The following is a 16,549-nucleotide window of genomic DNA, read 5'->3' as shown; positions in this document are numbered from 1 at the left end:
AAGAGAGTTAGATGTAATTCACATTATCTTGAAGTTGATATACTTGTTATCATTGTTTTGAAAATCGGATTGGACCGGTCCCAAGACCCCAAAAAAGGGCCATTTTTGGACCATTTTAGGACCTCTTTCAATCGGCTCAAAACTGGTGAAAACTGACGTTAAACTGGTGCAAAGAACCCATTTGAACTGGTCTCCATTCAAAAGAGCTCAGCGCAAGGAAAATAGCATAGTTGGGGTGAGTTAAAAAATTTGTGCTTCTTAAAAAAGAAAATTTTGCTTTTGAGAGAGTCTTCCTTTGCCAAACACTCCAGAGTTTATGTTCATTACTTGTATTATATCTGAAAGAGTTCCAATATATCTCTGTACTATACCGTGTATCCATTCATTGCGTGATTTAAGAAGTGACAAAAGAGTTTGTCCAATAGACAGAAAACTGAGAGGAAACTTAGGTGATCAATTAGGGAGGCTAATGCTTCTAAAGTGAATTTGTGAACACATTTGAGTTAGTTGTGAATTAGTTCAGCCACAAAGTTGTGGCTTGTGGGTAAAACTTGAAGAGACTTGAGAAAGAATATGTGAATTGTGATACTGAAGCCTAAAGAGATGAACCTTACGATTGAAATTGTCTTTTAGAATGTAATTTTTGGAATTTTAATACTTCCGAAAATTAATTTTCAGAATGAGGGTATTTTTTAATAACAAACTAACAAATATACTAAAAGAGGATACATTTAGTAAAAAAGAGAGAGATAGATAACAATTGCCACAAACAACCATGCTGACCCAAAAATCATAAGCCCCAATTATTCATTATTCAACTTTAGCCCAACGTTCCTTATTACTCATCTTCCTAGCAAAACATGCACAAGAGCTCATATAGATGTGAGGCACTGGCTTATGACCCTAAACCGTTAGCACATAGCAGCAAGCCTCTACAGTCAAGGAATTCAATATAAATGTGCTCCTCGCACACCATCATGTGGTAAACATCACCGTTGCTCAAGACAGCCATATAAGTAAGCTTAGCAAAACACAGGGTACATATACTCACTCTATTTTTAATTCATCATCTCCTACATATAATAACTTGTGTTTTGTAAAGTATTCCAAAACATTCCAAGTCCCACATTGAGTTGCTTAGCCTCTCCTAAAGAGTATATATATGTGTCTGTGTCCAAACCTGACAAGTACTTGTCATCGCGAGCTGTAGTTGAACACTATCACTCTATTTATACATAATCTTGAATGTTAAATTTAAGTAATTATTCTAATAGTCGATTTTTTATCATAACATGATATATTAATACATATAATCAGATCATATATTTTTGTTATAAAATAATATATTCACAATATATCAAAATTGAATTTATAAACTACTGTAACTTTTATATCATTTCATAAAAAATAAAAAAACATTTTATAAATAAAATGTGAATATATCATAATTCAGTTAATTGCTCTTCGTTTTTTGACCTTTTTTAGTTGTCGAGACTCATAAAGAAGAATTTGCCTAGCAGCCTAGGGGAATTCTGAAAGAGAGTGTACTACTAGAGATAAGAATTCTGAAACGCGCAGGGATAACTTCCTCTTGTATCCTGATACGTGTTGCATATATATTAGATGGTCATTACCTTTTGCAGCTGCTGTCACACATAAAATATTAATATATCTATCACACGTTTACAAAAACAAACTTATAAACTACTATAATTTAATTATCGCTGTTTTATACATTTTTTATATAAAAAAATCATTAAAAATTTATTTAAATAAATTATTTTAATTACTTCAATAAATTTTATTGTTAAATATGCAAATAAGAATGTGTTATGTTCTTATTAAATAATTATCTCCTCCATTTCATATTTTATGGAGTATCTTTAATTTGGAAGTGTTTTAGTTTGTTTCTGAATATTTATTAACTTGGGAAATATAAATTATTCATTATTTTTTTAGTAAAATTTCTATTTATTGATATATCACCTAAATATTTAAATTGATTCACAGTTTTATTTTAACTCTTTGAATAAGGATGTACTTTTACTAAAGAAAATCATTTTATTATTATAATTTGTAACATGTTATTTTAAAAGACAGATAATATGAAATGAAAGTATTAATTAAACTGCATGTCCCCTTTAGTTGATTTACGTTTTACCGTTGCCCTTAATCGGAGTCTCTTACCTTATTAATTAAAATGGGTAATGATTTAATTTCTTCAATGCAACTTAAAATGTACTTGTGAGTGTTTTTCTTTAGACTAGACAACATGCTCAACAACTGCGAAAATAAAGGGGGGGAAATATCTTACATTTGATAACAATTTTAGTACCACAATTGTACAAGAATATCTAAACTCCCTGTGAATGCATTTCAATTTTCAAATTTGAAGTTAAAACCAAATATTTATAACTTACCATAAAAGAACGTTTCTAATTAAAATAAAAAATGTGTATGTATAAATTCAACTTGAGTTTTTCATTTTTAACAGTAGCGATGTTTATTTCCATACATTTATCATCCTGCTATAGCCTTATGTCTGTCCTCTTGCAGGCACACATAAAATGATCAATATTCGGATTCAGCGATGTGAGATAAAGTTGCTATTTGGTACCAAACATCGAAGCTGTGTATATAGTTTACTTTAGATACAAAAAAAATTCTTCTTTACATTATACCACCAAAAAATATTGATAATTTTTTAGTTCAATGCATAACTATGGCATACTTCAACACATCGCATTCTTTCAAAGACTTCATATAGCTAAAAAGTAAAAACAGAAGGCAATCGACTACTTGTCGTCCTCTTTCCCTTTCTAACTACATGAAAATGACTATTAAGTTTGGAATGTGATTACATTTAATGAATTTTTTTTATAAGCAAAATTTTATTAAAAAATAGAGTACAAATTAAGGTACTCTAACCTTTAATGAATAATTAATTTCCCTTAGGTTGAAAAGTTATATATATTCAACATTAGTATATTATACTCTCCTTATTCTAAATATATCATTGAAACATTATTATAGATTAAAAATTACTATTTTATTTTTAGAGTGTATAATGTAAAAGACCTAACTCAATCTCAAAAACTAACTCAAAGTTGCCCCTCACTTATATATATTCTGATGTGAGATTATTTTTAGTCGATATGAGACTCGGATTATTTCTAATATTTATAATATACTAGGCAAGTTTTCAACAAAAAAGTTCATCATAGACAGTCCGCATAATTCAAGTCCCCGAGGTTGCTCCAAATATTCAAACTTAATGCATCAAAATGGCATTTGCGATACTTTAGCAAGCTAATGGACAAGCAAAACATGTCATTGCAAACTTACTACCATTCAGGGTTAGGGCCAACACATACGCACACTGAAATATAATATAAAAATGAAAAACTCTTGAGAAAAAAAAAATACACATACCCATAATTCATGTAAAAAAATGCTCCATATCACGTTTGAGAACTAGAAATTAAACATCAAACGTGCTATTGCCAGCCACAAATAGAATCTTGTACGAGAATTCCTCTAAATGCGAGTCACAGGAAAGAAAACTCAACCAATAATAACAAGTGTTGTAGTGCATTGTCATTTTGGTTAACAACACAGCAATTCATTGCCACAAGGCCAAGGGACTCATTGATGCACCGACTTGCAAGAGCCACTACCACAACCCTTCCAAAATTTTAACCATTATAACAAATAGAAACCATGGCCACAATTCGTATATATGCCCTAAACTGGTGGCAAAATGCTTGACATAACATTCCAACAAAGCAAATAACATGCCACAAATGCCCTTCTAACCGTACGTGACAAAAAAAAAGGGGGTCAGGCTTCTGTCTCCGGTTTGTGGGCAATAATGAAATAATACTTTTTTGTACTGGACATTAAATGGTTAGTCTATAATACGAGAAAGATACACAAAAAGAAGTAGGAGTAGTAATCTAATAACTAATAAGTGATATAACTTTATAACATGGCATGGGAAAGAAGATTAAGAGAAATGGAATGTGCTAAATGATGTTTATATTGAGGTATTATCATTGTTGATATATAAAAAGAAACCACACATTATTATCAGCACCCATCAGATACTCCTCTTTTTTGTTGCATCAGAAAAGAGTGATATAGAAAACGAAAAAAAAATGTGACAAATAGTATAATAAAAATGAAGAAAGATATAGAAAATAGAATAAAAATAAAATAAGTGAGAATATGATAATAATTAACAAGCTTGATATTTATCACTCCCCTTTTCTATATCCTTGTCTCTGGATATTGATTAAAAAAAAACCATTTAAACATATGCGTGTCTAGCTACAAAACAAAAACACATTGGAAAAAAGCATTCTCACACGTACGGTTTCAACCAAAGAGGTTGGAGAATGGAGCCCCATAAAATAAAAGCTGAAAGGACATTTTGGCTTCATACTAGGAAGCAAAAGGACAAAAACTTTGAAGTTATTACACAACACATAAACCAAACCACGGGTAAAAGTAAAACCAGAACGTAGCTAGAAAACAAAACACAAAAAAATAATTAAATTCCACCATTTTTGGTCAACCAGTAATATTTTCTTCTTTTCTCTCTACTCTAGGCTAGGTCATCACTTCAGTCTTCATTCATGTATAGGCAAAAGTGCAAAACAACCACCGTGTCAATTTGTTGCTGAGGAAGAAGTAAAAGAACAACACTTGTCTTTCTGAATATTAACACTCTCTTCCTCATCCATGAAAATCTGCTTGCACCTGCACTCCACGCTACAGAACGCTCTGTCCCCTCTTCATATGCACATTCATGTTCCAAAACAGACCCCAAAAAACAAACCTTTAATATAATATATATCAATGAATAACCATAAAAAGTTTACATATTTCTTGTCAGAACAGAACTTCAGTGAAATGAATAGGTAACATTATTAGCTACATAGCATTTTTATTATAAGTAGACTAAAACAAGATCTGGGTTTCAAGGGACAGTGAGAAAGTGTGTCAGAAAAAAAGAAAAGAGAGAACAAACAAAGCATTTATATATATATATATATATATATATATATATATATATATATATATATATATATATATATATATATATTATAATAGCTAGCTAGGTTTAATGTTGAAGGACTATTTCACTCACTTGTACATGTAGATGTCTTTCCCTGGCAAGAGTCTCTTCCTGCAGAGAAAGCATTGGTCTAGAAACTTTGCTGCTGCTTCCTGAAAAGGAGAGTGCTGAGAAAGAGAAACAACACTCACTGAAGAAGAAGAAGAAGAAGAGTGTTTGTTGTTGTTGATGTTGCTACTACTAAGCATGGTTGTTTTGTTAATCACTTGTGGAGTCTTCTTGCTAACGCTACCTTTCTGTGCTTCCAACACTACACTCAAACCCACCATCTTTCATTCTATGTTTTACTCTATTCCTTTTTTTTTATCTTTGGTCTCTAAACACTCAAGAAGTAAAAGAAAAAGAAAGGAAGAAACAATGAAACTAGAGAGAAGAGAAGAAAGAGTTAGAGGGGTCATTGTGGTGGGTCCCCTACAGCTATGGAGCAGTAAAACGAAGATCAATGATTTGACTGCTTTTTCTATTCAACTGCCACGTATATCTCTTTTGCAGCTTCCATTTCTTCATTTTTTCTGATTTTTTTTTGGCTTCAATTTCTTTTCTAGGTTTTGTCGGCTAGTGTTAATGAATGTTCTGGTGGTGGCAACACTTTTGGCCTATGCATACATCTATCTATCAATTATCTTTTAAAGGAGCGTTTGTATCTATATTGGGATTGGGATTGGGATTCATGGATCTCTCCCGGTGAAATAAAAATAAGAGAGGATAGAAGTCATCGAACCTTTCCTTCACATTCCTTTCAAATTTGGATAAATGTTGGTTGTGCAAAAAGAGGAGAAAAGTGAAAGAAATTTTTTTAAATTTAATATGAGTCTTATATTTTTATATTTTCTATTAATTTTTATTTTATTTTATTTATTTCTGTTTTGTTCTATCGAACAACACCTTAATAATAATGCATGAGTAATATTATGTTGGTTCCTATATAAAAAACAAATACTCGATTCATTAATACCAATAAAAATAGTTAATTTGGTTAATTTTAATTAATAATTATAAATTTAAATTTTATTTTAAAAATACTTATTGAATCAACTAGTTTAGGTGGTGGTTGCATTTAATGACATCATTCATTTTTTAAGGAATAATTTTTTCCACCAATAAATATGACTTATCTCATTAGTAGTTTTTACAATAAATAAAGATATAGAAAAAATTAACAATTAATATATTTAAAAATAACAATATATTTCTTTTATTTAAGAACCAAAAAATATTTTCATTTATTTCTTATAATATATAAAACGAATGTAGTATTATTCATATTATAAATTTTAAGAATATTATATATATATATATATATATATATATATATATATTCTTCTATAATATTTATTTTTTATACAATTATATAAATATAACTGCTCATAATCTTTTCACGGTCTACAACAGTAAGAACCAATTTACTCAATGTAGAATGTTGGGTTGTTATTACTTATTACTTATTAATATACACCTAATTTTTCTTCTACCTTATTTCCATTATAGTTCAACCCAATTTTTTCAATACATTTATTATTTTCTTTCTACTTATACACTCTGAAATTGTAGAAATTTTTAGATAATTTGAAACAATTATGATCCTTATTAATTTAATTTTACATTGTTGGAGCAATGGTGGTTCACATACACACATTTTCTGTTTAGAGAGGAATTAAGAGGGTGAGAAAGTAAATGGAACTGAGGATGAGACTTCATTGATCTCGACAGAATGATTTACAATTATGAAGGGAGCTTACAGCAACAAACTCAATTAGTTATAACTACCTAACTGTCTAGCTATCTTTTCCTCTCATACTAACTACCACAAACTAACTCATGCAAGCTTTTGAACTAGTCTACTACATCATCCCCCTTAATTCAAAATGCTACAACACCTAAAGCTTTCCTTAGCTTCTCAAATCTTTCAATCTTTGCTGCCTTAGTCATCACATCTATTACTCGTGATTCAGTAGGACAATAGACAACTTTGATCACACTTTTATTCACTTGTTCCTTTAGAAAGTGAAATTTTGTCTCAATATGCTTGCTCCTTCCATGGGAGACTGGATTCTTGGCCAAGTCAATTGCAAATTTATTATCTACAAACAATTTTATAGGCTTCTTCAACTTGATCCTCAATTCTGTTAGTAATGAATCAAGCCAAATAGCCTGACAAGCAACAAATGAGCCTGCTATATGTTCTGCTTTATATGTTGATAATGAAACTACTAGTCGCTTCTTAGAACACCATGAAATTGGTGCTGCTAATAACTTAAACATGTAATCAGAAGTATTTTTTCAATCTGACTTATCTCCATGCCAGTTAACATTAGAGTACCCTACTAATTCAGCTTCTCCTTAATTTGATTCACTTGGGAAAAACGCACTATACTTTACAGTTCGCTTTAGGTATCTCAGTATTCTTTTGGCAACCATGAAATGTGAGTTCCTTGGTTCAGCCTTGAACCTACTCACCAGGCCAATTATAAAACTGATATCTGGCTTATTGTTGCACATATATCTTAGTGATCCTATCAACTGCTTGAACAAAGTTGGATCAACAAGCTCATCATCTTTACTTGTATTATCCAATTTCACTCCCACTTCAGCTAGAGTAATTGAAGGATTACAGTTAGCCATATTGAACCTCTTCAAGACATCCATTGCATACTTCTTCTTATGCAGAATGATCCTACTTAGGACGGTCACAAACTCCATTCCTAAGAAATAAGCCAATTTGCCCAAATCTATCATTTCAAATTCAGTCTTCATTAATGCCTTGAATTCTTCAATTTCTTCAGCATCATTACCTATTATTAGTAAACCATCTACATACTAGCAAATTAGTAAAACAATATTGCTTTGCTTCTCACATACATGCCATACTCAACTGAACACTTACAGAACTCATTTTGGATCAGAAATGAGTTTATTCTTTTGTTCCAAACTCTAGGAGCTTGCTTAAGGCCATATAGAGCCTTATTTAACTTGTACACCATTGATTCCTTGCCTTTAATACCCGATGATTGTGTAACATAAACCAATTCATCCAAGGTACCATTTAAGAATATAGATTTAACATCCATATGAGATATGGACCAACCATTCCTACTGGCCAAAGCAACTACCAACCATATTGTCTCAAGCCCAGCAACTGGTGCAAACACCTCAGTATAATCCACACCAGGCTTTTGTTTGAAGTCTCTTACCACTAGTTTGGCCTTATGTCTTGTTATAGATCCATTAGAATTCAATTTGAGCTTAAAAACCCATTTAACATCAATTGCCTTCTTGTTTGGTGGTAGTTCAACAACTCCCTAGTCTTCATGATTGATAGGTTCTGCATCTCCTAGTAAAGCAAAATGCACCAAGTCCCCTTCAGCAGTTACTTCACTATCATGCAACATCTCAAAGTCTGCATACCTTGATGGGGGTTGCCTTTCTCTAGCTGGTCTCTGAACCTAAACACCTTAAGGAGTGGTGTCCTCTTTAGTCTCATTTAGTTCCTCTCTATTTCCTTTATCACCAATCTACACTTCATCAAGTTGTATAGGAATGATTGAGTCATGCCAGTTTCTCTGATTTTTCCTGTCCCATGACTCATTTTCACTCACCACCACATCCCTGTTAATTTCAATTTTTTGTTTGGCTGGATTATACAATCTACAGGCACCAATGGCATGGTATGCAACAAGATCATGGCTTCACTTTTATCTTACAATTTTTTTCTTTTCTCATCATGTACATGCTTGAAGCATAGTGAGCCAATTTTACAGTTGGTTTTCTGCCAGACCAGTATTATTCTGGTACCTTATTTTTAAGTCTCTCAGTAGGGCATATGTTCAACAGATAGGTGGTTGTAGTTATTGCCTCACCCCAGAAATTGTGTGGCAGATTCTTCTGTTTCATCATGCTCTTAGCCACATTCAACACAATCCTATTTTTTCTCTCAGCCAAACCATTATGTTGAGGAGTATATGGGATTGTAACTTCGTGTAAGATGCCAAACTTCTCATAAAAGGTCTCAAATTCATTTGATGTATACTCTTACATGTTACTTACTCCCTTACATGTTACTCTATTTTTCAGCTCGTGATAGACATATCTATTTTTATTGATTAATTATGTATCGATCAAATTCAGACTGAGAAAGGCATATTTGATGCTATTTTGGGAGGAAAGTTAGATATGGATAGCGAGCCATGGCCTTCTATTTCAGAAGCTGCAAAAGATTTGGTTAGAAAAATGCTGACTTGCGACCCTAAGGAACGCATTACAGCTGCTGATGCCCTCGGTAAATATGTTGTATTGTTGCCGCATTTTCACCCATTTGCATTCTGATAGTTTAACCAGTGATTGATGCTGTCTGTCATCACCCCGTTCCTCATTTTTCGTTTGAACCAGAACACCCTTGGTTGAAGGAAGGTGGTGAAGCATCAGACAAGCTTCCAGACAGTGCTGTTTTAATTAGGATGAAACGGTTTAGAGCAATGAACCAGATGAAGAAGCTTGCTCTGAAGGTCCGTCAAAATTTTATCTGTGCATAAAAATGGAATCTGATGTGTCCACGCAAAATGTAAACTAAACTAGTCTAATTAGTTTTGGTTGAGTAGGCGGAAATTTTGGGATAAAAATCGTGTTACACTTGCTTGGTAAGACAAATATAAGGAGGCGGATAACAAAATATACTTTGACTAATTGAATGTCTAATTTTTTCTTAACATGGAAGGTAATAACAGAAAATATTTCAGAGAAAGAAACAAAGGGCCTGATACAAATGTTCAACAATATGGATACTGATGGCAGTGGCACAATCACATTTGAAGAACTCCAATCTGGATTGTTTAATCTGAAATGAAGCAGCTAATGGATGCTGTAAGTTCAGTCTCACCGAATCAGAAAATAAATATCCAATCCCTTTCTCTCTTTATTAAGCTAGATTAAATTAAATTATAGGACATACTTTTCCTTCTTCACGTGTGTTTTCAGGCTGATATTGACCAGAGTAAGACTATTGACTACTTTGAATTCATTGCTGCCACTATGGATCGGCATAAAGTGGAGAAGGAAGAGAGTTTGTTCAAGGCTTTTCAATACTTTGACAAGGATAACAATGGATCACTCTTCAGTTCCTTAGATCGATCCTCTATATATACTGCTTAATCGTAATACATACAGTTAGGTCAAGTAATGAGTTTAGAAACATAAAAATCAGGATCACTTGTTGACAAGTTATACCGAATTTCAAAGGAAGCCAAAATTGGTCTGTTCCATACATATAAAACTAGATTTTCATCTGTTTTTTAGTTGTGAATCTTATTGCATTCTTGCTTAACTGAAATGCTCTTTCCATTTGGGATAGTTACATAACAAGAGATGAACTTAGAGAAGCAATAACTGAACACCAGATGGGGGAGATGAAGCTGCTATAGATGAAGTCTTCAACGATATTGAATCTGACACAGTGTGTTATAATATAGTCATGCTCCCGTAGTTCTGCTCTCCATGTGATTTGTAACTTACAGTAGAGTTGGGTTTCATTGTGCAGGATGGGAAAATTGATTATCAGGAGTTTATGACCATGATGAAGAATGAATGCCAAATAACAATGACAACAAGAAGTTCAGCTCATCGCCATCAATTTTTTGTTACCTTGTATACTTTTTGCTTGCTGCCAGAGATCGAATCACTCTTGAATTGATCAACCTGTGCACTTTATGTAAAATTTTATGCCACTTGAAACGCAAAAACCTTGTATAGCTTTTTGTCTATAAGATGTATAGACAATGCAAAACTACGAGGAACCTGTAATTCCAATACCCACTTATGCTAGCATGAAAGTTGATTCGTTTCCTCATGTTCTGAGACTTTTGACCTTTTTACTTTTCTTTTCAAGTTTTTGTTATTTATTTAGCAGCTACATAAACTAGGCCAGAAAAGGATTGGTTGGAAACATGATAAGCAATCCATTTAAATAAAGTTTCCAGGTTCAAAGCAGTCCCTCTTCCTATTCCTAAACAAGTCCCTGTTCCTATTCCCATCGTTACTAAATAAATGTCAATTACTCAGGCATTTCATCGAATTATCAGCTAAATGAATCGTTCTAAGAAGTTGAAAGCCATTTTCAAAGGCATTTGAAAATAAGGCAAATTTTGTAAATAATCAATATTATATTAGGGCCACACTCTAAGGAGCAAAACATGACCTCATACTTGTTTGAATAAAGACAAACAAATTCAATAGCATACAACATTACCAGTAACTGTAACTTAGAAGGCAAACCATATTTGATTCTTTCTACAGACAAATTCAATTGCATTACATTACCTAACAGCGGACAACAAAATGAAATCAGCGTTGTTTGTGCTTCTCGGCGAGCTTATCAATAGCGGAGTGGAGGGCTTGGCGGCCCCCAATAAGCAATCGGGTCACGATTTCAGGGTCGGATTCGAAACGGGACTGTTCGAATTCGGTTCGGGCGTTCTCTCTAAGTATGTCGCGCCAGAGGATGCCCCTGGAATCGGGCCAGATAAAGAGGCGGGTGGCCCGAAGAATGTCACGGTAGAGACAGAGCGCTTCGCGGCGAGTGCTGGTGAGTTGCCTCTGATTCTCCAACTGGTTTTCGTTTTTGTTTTTAACGAGATGCCTCTCCAGAAGCTCTTCTACGGTGTCAGGGCCCTCGTGCAATAGACGCAGCTGCTGACTCGGGCGATCAATACAGTTCCAAACGCATCGCCATCTTTGCACCCTTCGCATCATTCCTCTTCTTTCTCCCTTTCTCGCTCACGCGTCAACACCACTTTATTTTTCTTCTTCTTAATCTCGTGTATTCAACATTTTATTTTATTTTATATTTGTTATTCCTTTCAATTAAATATACTTCTTAATTTTAATTTGATTTTACAATTATCTACAAAAATAATCAACCATCTCAACTGTCAATCCATTCTCTTTTCATGCTTTTCTATATACTTAATTTTCTTAACTGTTTATCTCTTCAATTTATCCTTTTAATCTTTGTTTCTTAATTGAATTTCAATCTTTTTTTAAAATAATCTTTTATCACTATATAAACTGTCTATTATAAATTTAAAATATAATTTTTATTTTTGAATAAAAAATTCAATTATAATATAACACATATATTAAAAGTATTTATTTATTTAAAATAAATATTTTTCCTACGTATTACATTTGTATAAGACAAAATACTAATCAAATATATTCACTTTAGAATGGTTTAATCACTTAGTTTACCTTTCCTTAATATTGGTAGTGTCATTCTTTATTTTTTTTTAAACTTTAAATTTTAATTCTTAAAAATTTATTATACGCATATTTGTTATAACTTTTTATTATTAAATTTATGTACTCTAAATTTTATTCTAATTAATTATATTAAGGGTGGGAATAGTCCAGACAAGGCTTTAAAAGATTTGAGCCTAGTCTATGATAAATTTTGTAGGTATGAGTCTGACCTATAACCTATCAAAGACTTTTATTTTGGCTTTAGGCCTGGCCTTTTTAAAAGCTTAGCCTGACCTGATAGCCTTTTTAAAAACTTTCTTCACATTAAACCTTTAATATTTCTTTGATAGTTGTTTTTACAAAAAAAAAAATAACACACTTTCTATAATAGGCTAAACAAGACTTTAATATATAATTTGGCTTAATTTTTAATCTAACATTAATTTAGTTGGTAGTCCTACAAATATATTAATAATATAAACTGAAATGATATAAAATAATCCAAAACAAACAAGAACCTCATACTTGAGGTAGCATCATTCAAGTCTATAAAACCAACATATTAATTATTATAAACAAAGAATAAAACTTACATCTCCATTCCATTTGAACAGAACTGGTGCATAAGGCATGAGTCATTGTAATCTTATGCATGAGTCATTCTAATCTTATGCATGAGTCATTGTAATCTTATGAAAACCAGGGTTTGCATATTGGAAGGCCCACCTCTAAATAGAATCCTCAACAACACTAAAAGGATATTCATGAACCATGATAACAGTTGCAATTATTTCTCTCATCTTTTCATTAGAGTATCTAACACCGGGAATCATAAAAGGGTTATTTGAATTTGAAGGCGGGAATGGAATGGTGGATTGTCTACTTTCGGCAGTTGTTTTAGCCTTCTTCTCAATGCAACTTTTGGAATGTCTTTTCAAATGGGTAGTACTTGACCCAGTTCCACCAGTAGCAAATTTACTTTTGCCAAACAACTTTCACCCACGGAGATTTCCATTTCATCAAAATATTCCAAACAACTGAATCTTTTTTCGTCCTTCTTTCGACAATTGATTCTTCATGTTCATTTTCTTGATTGCTAGCTTCTACTTGAGTTGAATCTGTAGGAACTTGTATATTTACCTCATTATCATTTGTATGAGTGGATGCTATTGGTTCACTAATTTCCAAGGTAGAAGACATATGCTAAACATAGTAAAATATATGAAATAAACATGACACAACATAGAAGATGAAAGAAAAAAATGACAAGGTTTTGAAGTTTTACCTCTATCAAAGTTTGAAGTGAAAATGATACGATTTTTGTTTGCTGTGCAATTTTTGTTAGTTATGTTCTCTATTTTACTTCAACTGAAAGAGAAGCGTAGTAGGAAAAGGAAACATTAGAAGGAATAGGAAAATAAATCAATAAAAATAATGAGAAATATAAAGGGAATGAACTGAATCTTTTCAAACTAATAAAAAGAATGACACATATATGTTAGTATCCAAAAAAATAATATATATATATATATATATATATATATATATATATATATATATGTCTAAAATCGGCTTATCAGACTTATAAGACTTTTTAATATGTCTAAGTCTGGTCTATTTAATTTAATAGGTTTTTTTAAAAAAAACTCGAATCTAACATTTTTATTAAATAGACCCATCCAAACTTTATATAGATCAGGTTGCATATCTCTATAAACTGACCTGACCTATTCTCATCTTTAACTACAGCACCCATGGGCTCAGACTTGGTGGAAACAATATTACACGTTTATATTATAATCGGACAGCTGCTGCAATAAATTTGGTAGCCAATATTGATTGTGCAATAAATTGGGCAACTGCTTCATCTGCGGGGAATGTTCAATTAATAATTAAGAAAAGTGAGAGTAGTATAGCAAGTATTTTCTAACAAAGTACTATTTTAAATACATTCTTTTTAATTACTAGTTAAAAGTTATAAAAATTATAAATAAAATTTTATGATTTTTTTTATAAATTTTAATTAATAGAAGAAGATATATAAAAAAAAAAATAGATTAGAGTAATTGTCAACATATCTCAATTACTAAAATAGTAGTTTAACGACTCTAATTTCTTCAGTTCTGAGAAATAAATCCCTTTCTCTTGATTTGTAAAATTGGACCATATGACCGAAGTTGATGCCTCTAGTATCGATCGTATGAAGCTTTTCAACGGTCCCCTTCATGGGCTAAGCAATCAACCTAGGGTTATTGTTTCTTGCACATCTCGATTGCTTCTTGCACTCCCTTTTTAACTTCCAAAACGATGAATTCATAATGTAAAATTACATTTTAAAATACACATTTTTTTGTCTTCTAAAATGACCAATCTAAAAAATGAAAAAATATTTCAAAAAGAGTGCATGAAGCAACAACCTCAATCTAGTTCTTTATTTCCTTATTCTTAAGGCCATTTTGTTAGTACATTTCCCCGCAAAAAAATATCCCTTTCACTTGTAAACTTTCTTCCGTTTGAAAGCAATCGAAATGCAATTGTAATTATAAGTCTGGGGAGACTGAAGTAGACAAAAAGTAAAAAAGTAGACTCTCCAACATGCTTTTTAATTTAATTTCACCAGAAAATTTATTAAACTAACAATGTATATTATACTATTTTTAACAAAAATATTTAGTGTAACGTTAAGATTATGGAAAATATACTAAAAAGCATAAAGAGAGGATGGCAAAGCAAAAAATGACATAAAAAACTCCTGTAGAGTCCTCAAACTCTCTCATTCTCCCAGAGCCTTCTATAATTAAAACTAATTAATTAACTAGTAGTTTTAATTGTTAGTTTTCAACATAGCAATATATGGCATGCTAGATTCGGCCATATTTCAGATCATGTACTAAAGATTTTAAGTAATATAGTACAATTTTCTCTCCCCTCTTATTTCAATTCATATACATGTTCTATCTGTCCTTTAGCCAAACTTCGTTGATTATCATCCGATTCCAATAATCACTAGATTGGAATTTGAGCTCCAAAATTTGTAGCTCATTCGTACCTTACCTATCTTGTCTTTTTTCAAAATTCTCCCTCTATACTAAACAATAATACACAAAATTGTTTCCTATGAATTTGTATAATCTTTCTCTACAAAACCCCTATGCTTTTGAGTCCTTTTTTTTCTTTTCTCGAGAATTGATGCTTGAAAAAGCACACATAACAACTAGCAAATTAATAATAAAAAATGGAGAGGAGATGATTATATTCACAATTTGATCGTAAGTCATATAATATCTGCTCTCAAGCCTATTTAAAGAAAAATGAGCAAATAACAATATAATATTACATGAAATTACAACACATAATTTGTTTTTTCAAACGAATCCATAATATTATTGATATTTGTTTTGCAACAAATCACTTAAAAATGCAAATCAATAGTAAAAGTCATTCTCTACTTCATCACACTCTTACTCTCTCAACTATCATTAAGACAAGTTGATAGAGCATGTGATCAAAGTAGTGACGACATAAGAGACCTAACTACGTGGTCATGGAGCAGCAGGCTATTTTTGATGATATTGTTTACACTTCATGGTCATGGTGCAAAGCAAGATTCAAAGATTTCAATTATTCTCTCTATGTGTGGAAGCTTGATCCGATAAGCTGTTTATTGCATTTGGAGTAGAGTCTGGTATTATCGGGATAAGGGACTGTTAACAATGCTAAGTCTAGAGTTAAATTCGTACCAATCAGATTACACTAATTTGGTTTTGTAAGGTTTGCTTTTATGAGGCATTTATGTATACTTGATGCCTCATGCATGTTAAAATGACTACTTTGCTACTACAGACTACATAGTGTCTTTTAATGCTCATACATTGCGATTAACTTGGCCTATTTCAAAATTGATTTATACAGATTTGAGTTTTAAAATTAGATCAATATATTTGTTTAGAACGGATTTAAGTTATGTTTTGGGTTATTTTAACCCAATTTAGTGTCCTATATTTTTATGAAATATATATATATATATATATATATATATATATATATATAATTTTTTAAATAAATATGTATCAATAATAAAAGAATTAGTTAATAGATAACATTCTGTTTAACATGGTTATATTTATAATGATATATATACAATTCATTTATCGATAAAAAAATATTTATAATAATATT

At 31.6% G+C, this 16,549-nt stretch overlaps 3 protein-coding genes across 3 annotated transcripts; 1 reads left to right on the top strand and 2 right to left on the bottom strand.

Annotated features, from left to right (window-relative positions):
* Positions 1-4,228: 4,228 nt before the first annotated feature.
* Positions 4,229-5,501, bottom strand: LOC114425489 (FCS-Like Zinc finger 15-like). Its single transcript, XM_028392429.1, has 2 exons — positions 5,153-5,501; positions 4,229-4,794 (listed from the first exon to the last, which is right to left on the bottom strand). The coding sequence occupies exons 1-2, from the start codon at positions 5,407-5,409 to the stop codon at positions 4,671-4,673; spliced, it is 381 nt and encodes a 126-aa protein (XP_028248230.1). The 5' UTR covers positions 5,410-5,501; the 3' UTR covers positions 4,229-4,670.
* A 3,771-nt stretch (positions 5,502-9,272) lies between these two features.
* LOC114367034 (calcium-dependent protein kinase 9-like) lies at positions 9,273-9,677 on the top strand. Its single transcript, XM_028324118.1, has 2 exons — positions 9,273-9,416; positions 9,527-9,677. Exons 1-2 carry the CDS (start codon positions 9,311-9,313, stop codon positions 9,667-9,669), a joined length of 249 nt encoding a protein of 82 aa, XP_028179919.1. The 5' UTR covers positions 9,273-9,310; the 3' UTR covers positions 9,670-9,677.
* A 1,595-nt stretch (positions 9,678-11,272) lies between these two features.
* LOC114367033 lies at positions 11,273-11,942 on the bottom strand. The gene has a single exon (XM_028324117.1). The coding sequence runs from the start codon at positions 11,879-11,881 to the stop codon at positions 11,474-11,476; it is 408 nt and encodes a 135-aa protein (XP_028179918.1). The 5' UTR covers positions 11,882-11,942; the 3' UTR covers positions 11,273-11,473.
* Positions 11,943-16,549: the final 4,607 nt, after the last annotated feature.

The sequence above is a fragment of the Glycine soja genome, chromosome 9 (genome assembly GCF_004193775.1).
Source record: "Glycine soja cultivar W05 chromosome 9, ASM419377v2, whole genome shotgun sequence".
Classification (NCBI taxonomy): domain Eukaryota; kingdom Viridiplantae; phylum Streptophyta; class Magnoliopsida; order Fabales; family Fabaceae; genus Glycine; species Glycine soja.
Note: the sequence above shows the minus strand (reverse complement) of the source record. Positions and strands in the feature narration are given on the sequence as shown.